This window comes from Gopherus evgoodei, chromosome 15 (assembly GCF_007399415.2).
Source record: "Gopherus evgoodei ecotype Sinaloan lineage chromosome 15, rGopEvg1_v1.p, whole genome shotgun sequence".
Taxonomy (NCBI): Eukaryota; Metazoa; Chordata; order Testudines; family Testudinidae; genus Gopherus; species Gopherus evgoodei.
In genome coordinates, this window is record NC_044336.1 from 18,893,204 (window position 1) to 18,905,663 (window position 12,460).

The following is a 12,460-nucleotide window of genomic DNA, read 5'->3' on the forward strand; positions in this document are numbered from 1 at the left end:
TGCTCAGCTTTGGCAGATGAGCTCTGCCTTTGGATCCATCCCAGTCTCTCAGGACAGCTGATTCTTCCCTAAACCTCTGTCCACTCCTGGCGGGAGGGCGCTCAGGCTGTGCTGTGCACGTCTGCCATGGAGCGGAGCAGCCCGCTGGCAGGGCCGGGAGACAGGCCAGATCCCCCGAGACTGCTGCCGCAGCAGCTGCTGTGGGTTTGTCTATTGCATTTGCGGTGGCTAGTAGCCCAGGCAGGGCAGGTCGGCTGGCTCCCGGGCGGCACGTGACGCTGGAGCAATGAGCTGCATTGCTCGGTACCTGGAGGCAGCTGGGCAGCTCCTCCCTATGAAACAGTCACCAGGGCAGGAGGGGAGCTGGCAACCAGCTCCCTGCAGCAGCCGCGAGTCCCGGAGCGGGCCGGGGCGGGGCTCAGAGCTCCCCCGGGGGAGGCGGAGGGCGCTTGGCCAGGCCGGGGGAAGGAAGGAGCGAGCAGGCTTTGCCCGGGCTTGGGAGCGCGGAAGCAGCATGGCTTTCGGGAAAAGCCAGAAAGATCCCTTCAGCACAGCCGTGGGGCACCTGATAGGTGAGTACCTGAGACCCACCCCCGATCTGGGGTGACTCGGGGTGGGAGAGGAACCCGGGCTCCTCCAACGCCCTCGGAGAGGACAGAGGAGACGCTGGGCAGTTTGCTGGAGGCGGCGGCGACCCCCGCCCGACCTGTCTGCCTACATGGCCGCCCATTGCAGCTCCACTCCCAGCTGGGGACAGCTTTGCAGCCGCAAGTGTGGCCAGCCTGGGGATTAGCCCTAGGTCTCTGCCATCCGATGTATTAATACATCAGCCATTAAAGGCGGAGGAGTAAAGAGGCCAGGTGAGCACTTTGGCCTGGAATAAAGGATTGATCGGTTCTAGAGTCTCCCAATCTAGCCGCCCTGCAGTGCGTGTGATGCAGCGGCTCAGGGAGGAAACTCACAGCACCCGCCTTTAATGAAGTCCGCAGGTAACCCTGACTTTTCCTTCCAGAGAGAGCAACGGTCGGTGTGCTGCCCGCTGAGGAGTGGGGTCAGTTTGTGCACATCTGTGACATTATTAACACAACGGATGAGGGGTAAGTAGGCTAATGCTCGGTAGCCAGGTTTGGAAAGTCATTTACCAAGTGATCCAACTGTAACTGGCTGGAGTGAGTAACAGAGATCTCAAAAACGGCTGCAGTGCCTATTTAACTGCTCCTGTTTAAAAGAGCCCTGGGTGCAGGGCTGCCCAGAGGATTCAGGGAGCCTGGAGCAAAGCAATTTCGGGGGCCCCTTTTCATAAAAAAAAAAAAGTTGCAATACTATAGAATACTATATTCTCATGGAGGCCCCTGTAGGGCCCGGGGTCCCACTTGCACCCTCTCTGGGCGGCTCTGCCTGGGTGTGTGTTTATGCACCTATGAAATACATGCACGCGCACACACTCAAATATCTCTCATTTTTGTGGCTAATAACATATCCAAAGTTACACTTTGCTATTCAGAAGTAGGACCAGCTTCTTCAGGGTAGGCCAGTGTTCCTTACAGTTGCCTGTGCATCATGTGAACTACTTAAGGTCACATCTAAGTAAGTCATTACTAGGGGCTAGATCCTGATGTCCTTAGTTGGTTTTTATTCAGCCTTTTCCCAGGAGAGAGGTTCGTTTGAGTTACTGGGAGTCTTGGTTGAGTGAGAAATCAGTGAAGATGTCAAGATTTGACCATTAAGGGGAGCAGTTCCTGCTATATAGAGCGGAGAATCCAAAGTTTACAATATTCGAGACATCAGTTAGCTACCACAACATAACTATGGTTTGGGGTTTGTAACTTGACCAGGGTTCCTGATTAGATATTTTCGATGCCCACCTCTATTAAATTTATCATCAGAAAAGTCAAATGATGTCACACTTTGTATCCCAACATATTTTAATGTACCTAGGTAGGTATTTAGGACCCCTTGGGAGGCAGTGTGATCTCATGGGTAGAGCACTGAAGAACTAAGTTCTAGTCCCATTTTGACCAAATGCCTGCTGGGTAACCTTGGACAAGTCACTTCACTTTTCTGTGCCTCAGTTTCCCCATCTGTAAAATGGGATAATGATCCTGACCTTTTTAAAATCTTTTGAGATCTACTGGTGAAAAATGCTATGTAAGACCCTAGTGGTATTATTTACCAGAGAGTTTTCAGTCCTGAGATGATACATAATGACTGAAAAAAAGTTATCCGTTCTATGCACTTCCATTCCTTGCTCTAACCCTATGCTCTTGTTTATGGCTACAGCCATTTGCCTATAGCTACATGTCCAGCCATTGGCCAGGGGATGGTTTAGCTATGAACATTGTTTTTTATGTATAGTATCTACCCAGTACCTCCTTTTTTTAGGAAACAGCTTTCCCTTGTGAGCAGTTTATTCCATAACTGTCCATTCCAAAACATCTTGTGATTTCCTCTTCAACATCTGGTACTGGCCACAGCCTGTGATACAATACTAGGAACAAAGGAGTTGCCAAACCTGATCAGATGAGTGGCCCACCTAGCCCGGTATCCTGGCTCTGATAGTGATTAGACCCTCAGAGGAAGGTCTTAGAAACCCCGAAGTGGGGAATTATGGAATAATTTAACTACAGGGGAATTTTTCTTCCTAATCTCCCTTCTCCTGTTTTAGGCTTTGTCTACACTGACAAGTGAAAGACAAAACTTTCGTTATTCAGAGGAGTTAAAAAAACACCCCTGAAAAACAAAAATTTTGTCGATAGCAAGCCAATACTAGCGCCACCCATTGGGGTGGAAGTTTTTGTCGGCAGGAGAGCTCTCTCCTGCTGACAAACAGCGGCTATACTGCGTGCCTTTTAGCAGCACGTCTGTAGCAGCACAGCCGTGTCGCTAAAAGCTGCATAGTATAGACAAAGCCTTCGATTCTCCACTATTTTGATCTGCTATTGCAATTACTATGTTCACAACTTACAATGCTATAAAAAGAGAGAGAGATCTTGATCTTAGTGGATTTTTACAAGAAATACATTAGGACAGTCAAGCTAAAGTGTTTATGAAGATGAGCTCTGAATTAAGGCTTTATTGGCACAGAGTGTTTTTTCCAGTAAGATTTTTTTTTTCCTACACCCAGGTTTTTGATGGATTGCATTAATATAGTGCTAGGTCATTTTGAAGGATATTGCTTTTGTTTATCACATTCACAAGCAGTCCTGGGGCACCAGTTACTGTAATACCTGGGTGCATTATACACAAAGTATGTTAAGAAACAAAACTATTTTCCATATATAATGAGCTAACACCTAATCACAGCCCTTCACTCCCACACAGCTATATATAGAGATACAGTAAATATATGAAAATCACAATGCCATGATAGATATGTGGAATGCAATGTCTGTTTACCAGCACACAGCAATTACTAGGGTTGTTTAGAAGCATCCTGCAATTACCAGGATTGAAATTTAACCGGGACACTGATGCTAACACCTCTGGTCTTGCCAAAACTCCCACGAGGTCTCTAATTCCAACGTATTTGAAAAATGGGCTCTAGTTAGCTCTTGATGCATTGGCCATTTAAGCTTTTATATTAATGAGAGTTGCACAGGTAAATCTCTCGCATGACGATAAGAGAAAATAATTTTGGAGAGGAAACTCTGCACTGGGGAATTATGTTTATTCATCTACACAGGATTTTGGAGTACAGTCTGTAGTGATGACCCCAATTCACCACCACATTACTCCAGTTTAATACCAAAGTGACTCTGTTGATATCAGTGGAACTATCACACTGGTGTGAACCAGCATAAAATTAGAGTAACGCGGGGAGATGATTCACTCCTTATATCATGTCAGTATTTTCAGATCTTGGATAATTTTTATAAAACAGCCACCCTATTTCATTGGTACCTTTCTCTGCATAATTTCTTGTTATCACAGGCCTAAAGATGCAGTAAAAGCACTAAAGAAAAGGATTTCCAAAAACTGTAACCATAAGGAGATTAGATTCACCTTGTCTGTAAGTACAACTGTACTACTTCTATTAGATACTGAGAAGGAGGCCATATTTTAAGAAATAAGTCAGTGTGTGATTGACATGTAGGTTGTGAGCTCTCTGAGGCACTTTGTTATATGTCTGCACTGCACCTAGTACAATGCAACCTTGATCCTTTATTGCAGTTCCTAAATGCTACTGTAATATAAATAAGAAGCCTCTACACTTAAGGCTTGTCCAAGACAATTGCTGTATGACTCCCATTGGCTGTCCCACAGATTATACCCCACCAATCTCTGAAAGATACAGAGGTTAGAATACTGTACAAAGGCTGAACTGGTAACAATTCTCCTAATAACACATCTGGTAGCCTTATTACTCATGGCATGTTACACAGCATGATGGAATGTGTGGTATAAGTTTTGCAAAAGCGAGGAAGTCATTAGGATGAAGACATGACTGATGTTGTTTTGTTTGGAGGTAAGACCTACAAAGTTCAGCTCTGAATCTAAATTGTCCCAGAGTTTGGGAGTGTTGGGATTTGGTCCCATTACAGATGGTTCTGAGTCTGCCTCTGAACTTTCCCAAGCTGTGGGGCAGTTTGGTTTGGGCCCATCTCTGGGTTTACTGGAGCACAGTTCTCCTCTCTCCTCTGCACTGATATCATGATTCAGATTCTGATCTTCTTTACTCTGAGACTAGGATCAAGGCTCTATATCCTTGTTAGCTGGCCTGGTCTTTAGGTATAAATGATTTCCCTGGGGATGTCATTTTCTTTACTGTTTCCATTATTTGGATGCAGAAGTTTCCCTTTATCACACAAGCATCAGCGCTGTTAAGCATTGTATGGTGGGTCTGGTGGTCCATAGGTGACCGACCCTGTTAAGTCACAGGATGGCCAGCAATGCCCAAGTGTCAGCTGGTGAGTTAGGGATGCAGCTAAAGTTATCTGAACACATCAGTTATATGCTTAGCGTGTCCTAATACCACTACATTGTGCTCCCTTGGTTCTTCAGTTACTTAGCTGAGTCACCTTTTTTGCTCCACAGGTTTGCATAGCAGAAATGCTCTGTAACAGTGCACTCTCTGTATCAGGCTTGCTTTCTCCTCCAGGCTGTTGTTTACCTTAACCCCACATTGAATGTGCAGGCTAGAGTTTTGATAACACAGCTCAGAGCTTTGGGAGTGTTTATCTGGAGATTTGATCTGCAGATATAGCTGGGGTTCTGTTATTGTTCAGCCTTGTAGAAAAAAGACCTTATGTTCATGTTCCTGGTGTGTCCCGGGTGGAACCGGATAACAACACCGACTTGCTGAAAATGGATTCTATTTGCTTGCAGATAGGGCTAATAACCAACCGTTAGGTTTCAGATCCAAGCAGCATGACTGCAAAATAAATGCTCTCTCTCCTTTTCCAGGGTTTCAGGTGTGCTCCCAAGCTCCTAGCACTATCTCATAGTCTCTCTTGGATTTCAGCTCCTACTTTCTCCTTCTCTGTTCCCACCTACTCACCTGCAACTATACCCTGCCAGGCGATTTCAACCTTTCAGTCCCAGATCTTTTTCTGGGTTTCCAAGCCCTGCCTCAATTTCCCAACCTTCCTTCATTTGGCAAGCCCTACTCTTTCCACTAAATCCCCCTTTCTCTCCTCTTCCTCTTCTTTATTCTTTCAGTCTTCTTTTTGCAAGCCTCAGACACTTGTGTCTGCCAGTGCCTCTTCTGTTGCTGGCTTCTTTCCATTTTCCAGTACCTCCTGGCCTCAGCTTGCCACTCTCCTTAGCCCCAGTAAACTTTCCCTGCAATACTTCCAACGCTAGCCATGTTTAATGTTACTTTCTTGGCTTCCAAAACCACATACTCTTGGTGCAAGACCTGGTTGAATATTTTCTGTCTGTCTTTCTGTGACAGGAAAGGGCCTTTTTTGCTGAATGAAAAGTTTCCATGGAGATTTTTTGTTTGGTTGGTTTTTTGACAAATCATTCACACACACCCCCACACCTCTCTTTTTCTCTTTTGCTCCTGGAAAAGAGGGGCGGGGGGGGGACCACAAAAATATGAAACACTTCTCAGTTTTTGAAAACTTTTTTTTCAAATGTCAAGTTTTTAAAAACTCTCCTGCAAAAAGCAGTTGGTGCTTTTGACCAGCTCTTCCCCTTATCTATCCCCCTTGTGCCAATTACCTTGCTTCTCCGCCACCCATTGAGACTCTCCATCCAATCCCCTTGCCCGGCTACTTTACATACAGTTAAGAAAAGAACAAATAAAGGAGTCACTTTCTTTTATATGTATTTTGCTCTGGTTTCGTTTACTCCACCTCATGTCAGTGGACTTAATCCTTGTATACACAGAGCTTAGCTTACTCCTATGAGAAGCATAAGCAGCACTCAGAAAAATGTGCTGAAAGTTCTTGTTTTGCCTTGAACTAGCAGAGTCACACCTGTAGGCCCCAGTCCTGCTGGAGACACTAGCACGCACACAAGTAACCTTACGCACCTGAGTGTTTCCATTGAGTTTTATGGTGCTGCTTGTGTACAAATTTTATCTTGGGTGTAGATTTTGCAGGATCAAGGCCTTAGTTAACTCAGTTGACCTGTCATTTACCAATATGCTAACATTAGAGCACGGCTTTTACTTTACTGCTGTTTCCTTGTGCCTGTTCCGTGTATTTTCCTTGTGTGCAGGTTGATTTAGAGGAACATAGGTGACAATCAGGTGTATAAAACTGTCCTGGAAGTGACTTAGTTTCATGCACTCTGGCCTGCTGAAGTCAACGGCTGCTTACAAAGTTACATGGAAAAGATTTTGCATGCTTGGCCTTGTACTAGTTTCATAAAGTATCTTTATTAAAGGCAAGAGATCAGACTCAGCACTGCAAGTTTCACAATCAGATGTCCAGAGGATTATGACTTTCAGGCAGGCAGCCAGCAGTGTCTGTTTGTTACTTGACTCTTTATTATTTGTAGATAGTGGGTGTGTCAAACCTGTTTGCATGCTCCTTTCCTGTTTTTAAAAATAACACCTATTCAGCTTACTAGAACTGGTTAGCTTTTTCTATGTTTGTAAATACCAATGTCCCAATTCTTATTGGGGCTTCTGGTTGCAATAGCAATATTAGGGATGGCCAAAATAAATAGTTTTAAAAAAAAAATGATTTTTTTTCCATTGTGCAGAATTAAAAATGGGCAGGGGAGGGAGAGAAATTGATTCCTGCATTTTTTTTCTTAAAATATTTTTGGAAATAAATTGAATTTTGAGTAAGTTCTGGGATTGGGATTGTTTTCCTCCCACCCACCCCACTTTTTCATTTTTCCTTTTGAAACTTGATAACATTGGAAAAGTTACCAAGGGTAAAGCTATGGAATTTAAATTGTACTTTTGCCACTTTGAAACTTTTTGCAAAGCTGAGGATTTGGAAAAGTTATGGAATGGAAAAATGAAGAAGTATGTGTGAGAGAGAACCCCAGAACATCACTCTATTGCACTGTAGGGCAAACAAGGCGATGGGAGGTGAAAAAAAGTTGGAGAAGGTGGAGAACTGTGGTTTTGGCTTCCAAAGCAAATGGTGGAACCCCTATCACTTAGGACATTAAAAACTAGACTTTGAAAAACACTAATAAATGTACATAATCCATTCTCAGAATGTATGGCTTAACAGACTCTATGCTGTGACACTTTGGAGAATGCTGAAGTTACAAACTGGTACCCGCTAACTGAGATGTATGAGGAGCCAAAATATCCACCCAGGATCCTTAGCAGCATCCTGTGGCTAAGGCCTGGTCTGCACTGGGATCAATCTAAGTTATGCAACTTCAGCTATGTGAATAACGTAGCTGAAGTCGACGTACTTAGATCGACTTACCGTGGTGTCTTCAGCGCGGTGAGTCGACTGCTGCCACTCCCCTGTCAACTCTGCTTGTACCTCTCACTGAGCTGGAGTACAGGAGTCGACGGGAGAGTGCTCTAGATGCGATAAATTGACCCCTGCTGGATCGATCGCTGCCTGCCGATCTGGTGGGTAGTGTAGACATACTCTTAGAGGCTTCCGCTGTAAACTGAAACTGTTCATTCCAACTCTGTGGACCAAATCCTGGTTGCCTTACTCACATGATTAATCCCACTGAATTTAGTGAGTAGAATCTGGCTTTCGAAGGAAAATACTTTTCTTTCCTTCTACCGCTTTTCCCCTTCCCCCATCCTTTTCTTTTTTCATTTAACATTTTGTAACAATGGTGCCTTTGCTTCTGCATTTTAACAAAGGGCTGTGGTGCCCTTTTATTAGCTGAGTCTAGTTTGTGAATCTGAGAGCTTGGATTGCACAATCAGACACCCAACTCCCTTCCTGTTGACACGGAACTTCTCCCGCCTGGGGTGTAGAAACTGTGCCAGCTTCTAAAGTCATCAGATCCCGCCCCCTAATTATGGAAAGTCTAACAGGACAGTTGAAAATACGTTTGCTAATGCTTGGATTTGAACACTCTCAAGAGTGAGTTTCTGGGGATGTCAGTACCGCAGGCAAGAGATGTGATTGCAGCACAGGGCGGGGGCTACCTGGGCTAGCTTTAATTGAATTCGCTCACTAAAAATAGCAGCGTAGCCACGGCAGCATAAACAGTGGGATGGGCTAGCTGCCCGAATACAGTCTCACCTGGGATACTAGTCGTATTTGGGCTGCAAGCCCAGGCTGCTGCACCTACATTGACTGATGTAACTCACTAAAAATAGCAAAGCTAGGGCACGTGCTGTCCCAGTTGCAGAGTAGACATACCCTCTGAAATACTTACCCATGCTGGGTAGCACCTTACTTCACCACTATGCCCCATTGATTCCAATGGAACTGCTTAGGGAGGTAGGATATTACTCTCAACAGTCAATAAGGGTATTAGAATCCTAATGAAAGTATAAGTATCAAAGTAGCTCATTCTTGATTGTTCCAGAATTAATCAGGGCCAAATTCGCCTTGCAGTTGCACTGGAGCACCTCATTCAAGTCAATTGGGTTGCACTGAGTGGAGAGTCTGGCCTACTAGCTACAGTAGCCTTACTCAGAAGGGTAAGTGCAGGGCCGGCTCTAGCCATTTCGCCGCCCCAAGCACAGCGGCACGCCACGGGGGAGCACTCTGCCGCTCGGCGGTCCCGCGGGACCAGTGGACCCTCTGCAGGGATGCCTGCGGGAGGTCCACCGGAGCCGCCTGCCGCCCTCCCGGCAACCGGCAGAGCGCCCCACACGGGATGCCGCCCCAAGCACGCGCTTGGCGCGCTGGGGTCTGGAGCCGGCCCTGGGTAAGTGTTCAGTGTCAGGTGTGGGGAATTCATAATTGGAGTTGCATACGATGCACTGGGTTGAAAATGTTTTACACAAACCACAGCATTTATTTCCTGGACCCTTTCAAATAGAAAAGTAATTAGTCAAACTAAGACTCTCTGGTTATTGTCTTTTACTTGGGTTTTTGCACAGCAGTCTGCCTCGCTTTATTTCTGCAGGCTATTTTCTGCTGCTCTTGTACCTCCCTTCCCTTAAGGCCCTGTTCACACTAGAGAAAAGTCCCTATGTCTCAAAAACTCATTTTCTAGCTTGAACACCCCTTTGTGTAGCCTACACTGAACAGGGAAAGCATGTTTAATCCACTTCAGCTCCATGGGTAGCTATTGTGGTGCCACTTAGAAGGTTGGTTCTACTTTGAGGAATGTTTCCCAATACTTGTAATGAGGGAATACTGATAGAATTGACATAGTTTGTAAACTGATCTAAACTTTTCCCTCCTGTCTGGGTGGGGCTTAGTAAAGAGAGAGACTCTCTTCCCCTCTGCTTGGGGCACCATAGTCAAGGGGTTAGGGCTCCGAAACGTTGAACCAGGAGAGCTGGATTGTAGTAATGCAAATACCCACAGATGTTCTATGGGCAGGATTCCCTTCGAGCCAATGACAAGACTTTATATTGGCTTGATTTCAATGGATTGGGCCTTCTGGGACAGGTTAATTCTTCTGATTTCCCCATCTGTAGAATGGGGATGAGGAGCACCTGCCTTTGAAAGAGCTTTGAGATCTGTGAATGAAAATTGTTAAATAACTGGCTAGTATGGTGAGGTTCAATGCCTTATGGATCTGTCATCTCTTTGAGGCTCTAGCTGCATATCCAAAGCCCACTTTTGAAGGTAGATATTTCATAAAGATGACTCTGACGATCAAAGTAATTTGCCTACTTTATTTCTGGCCTCTGTGCTCCTTATCACACAGCTCTCACAATTGGAGAGCTGAGTTTGATTTTTGGTTTTGATTACATTTCACTTGTAGGCGATATGAGGAAAAAGAAAATGGTAGTTGTTCCTATTATGATTAATTCATATTGTGACTGTGCCTAGCAGCACTAGTCATGGACAGGACCCCACTGTGTTAGGTGCTGTACAAACACTACTGTCTAATCTCGTCTTTCCAAGGTGACAATCACAATGCCATCCAGGCATGAATTGAAAGGGGGGAAGATGGAAGGGCTCAAGTTATTTTTAACCGCTGTGTCATAGAAATGCCTTCTCTGTACAGCTTCTTGACATGTGCATGAAAAACTGTGGCCCCAGCTTCCAGTCTTTAGTTGTGAAGAAAGACTTCTGCAAGGACAAGCTGGTGAAACTGCTGCATCCAAGATACAATCTGCCAGCTGATACACAGGACAAAATATTGGCCTTTATCAGGGTAAGTCAACTGTAAATAGAGGGATATATACGTAGTAAATATTTGATGATACAACCCGGTGATGGGCTGGAAATGGGGTTTGTGGAAGCCGCCTGTGAAAATGTCCTTTGATGTACTTGCTACTTTTGCAAGTGCAGCCGGGAGTGGGAGGTGGAGGGAGAGGAGCAGAAAGGAGGCATGGAACGGCCCCTTTGGATACCCCCTACCCTGACTGCTGGATGTGTTCCTTCCCCAGCTGCACTGGAGGAGAAAAGTGAAAGGGAGTTTTAAAGTTTTCTCTGTCTTGTTCCTGCTGCTTAGAGTCCAGGCCAAGGGAGTAGGTAGCTCATGTGGAGAGCTTCAAGCACATGTGTAGCAGAAGAACCCCTCTGAAAGGAGGTTCTTTTCTTCCCTGACCCACTGACATCATAGACTCTAGGACTGGAAGGGACCTCGAGAGGTCATCGAGTCCAGTCCCCTGCCCTCATGGCAGGATCATCTTCAGCCTTGGCACCAATTCCTCCAACCAACAGAAATCCTGCATTTTTCAAGGAGTCTAGTAGGTGGGTGGACAAGGAAAGAAAGTGAGGCAGCCACCAGGGTCCGCTCCAGGCACCAGCGCAGGAAGTAGGTGCTTGGGGCGGCCAATGGAAAGGGGCGGCACATCCTGGTCTTCAGTGGCAGTTTGGCGGCGGGTCCCTCAGTCCCTCTCGGAGGGAAGGACCAGCCGCCGAATTGTCAAAGAGGAATGAAATGGGGTGGCAAAAAACCTGGAGCTGGCCCTGGCAGCCACCTGGGGAGTGGAGGTTCAAGCCATGTGGCTTCTCCCAGCGAAGAATTCTGGGTCTCAAACATAAAAACATTTTTGATTTCTGTCACCAATGATTTTTCAAAAACAGACCTGGGCCTATGGGTTCCAAGGAACCGTGGATGTGAGCGAAGTGAAGGAAGTGTACCTAGAACTGCTAAAGAAAGGCTTGCAGTTTCCATCCTCTGATGCCAACCCAGAGACACACAAGGTCAGCAGAGCATTCGTCACTGTTAATCAGAGTTAAATTCGAGAGCTTTATGTACAAAGAAGGTGTGTTGATTGTCATTAGTTATTATGTCTGAAACCACGAAAATCCTACTCACATGCTCAGGAAATCAGTCACACATTCTGCCCTGAAGTGTGTGTATATATTTTTTAATTAGATAATAGCGCTTTTATTATAAAAATCACAGTTTGGGGGATCTGTTGTCTCAGACAGAAAGGATAAATCTCTCAGATTTTTTTTTAAAGCTAGCTAAGAGATTTGGGCACTTAATTCCTATCAAAACACATGGCAATTGAGTGTCCAAATCTCTTAGGCATTTTGGAAAGTCTGAGCTAAAATGTATATGATTAGCATGAAAACGCCCAATGATTCAGAATGTGAGCATTACCTGGGTTCAATTTGGAATTGGGAGAGGTAGGGATGTCTAATAAAAAGATCTTTATAATATAAGACTCTACCCACTTGTTTGTACAGTCTACAAAATAATTTGCAACCTTATGGATAAAGGCTCTATTTTTACTATTTAAGTTGATCAAAGTTATTGTGTAGATCTGGAAAATGACCCTCTGTCGATATGGCTTGAGAAGTCCATACCAGCTCTACTTACAGCAAGTTTCTTAGATCCATTCCATCCAATTTCCTGTGACTTGGAAGAGCTTTCACAAGACTTTTGAGAAGCGTGAAACCATCAGGTGGAACACTGCAGTTATGGATTTAGAATCTTCTAGTCAGCCCAGGCAGAAGTGATTCAAAACTATTGTAAGTCTGGCCTG

At 45.1% G+C, this 12,460-nt stretch overlaps 1 protein-coding gene across 3 annotated transcripts in view; it reads left to right on the forward strand.

The window, feature by feature from the left end:
• The first annotated feature begins 270 nt into the window (after window positions 1–270).
• TOM1L1 (target of myb1 like 1 membrane trafficking protein) overlaps window positions 271–12,460 on the forward strand; it is a 39,223-nt gene continuing 27,033 nt past the window's right edge. The window contains exons 1-5 of one of the 3 annotated variants that reach the window (XM_030534005.1): window positions 271–572; window positions 1,013–1,097; window positions 3,931–4,009; window positions 10,522–10,671; window positions 11,550–11,669. In XM_030534005.1, coding sequence (XP_030389865.1) covers window positions 287–572; window positions 1,013–1,097; window positions 3,931–4,009; window positions 10,522–10,671; window positions 11,550–11,669 — 720 coding nt within the window. In that variant the 5' untranslated portion in view covers window positions 271–286. The remainder of the gene's footprint in view (window positions 573–1,012; window positions 1,098–3,930; window positions 4,010–10,521; window positions 10,672–11,549; window positions 11,670–12,460) is intronic. The other 2 variants (XM_030534004.1, XM_030534001.1) reach the window with 2 other exon arrangements.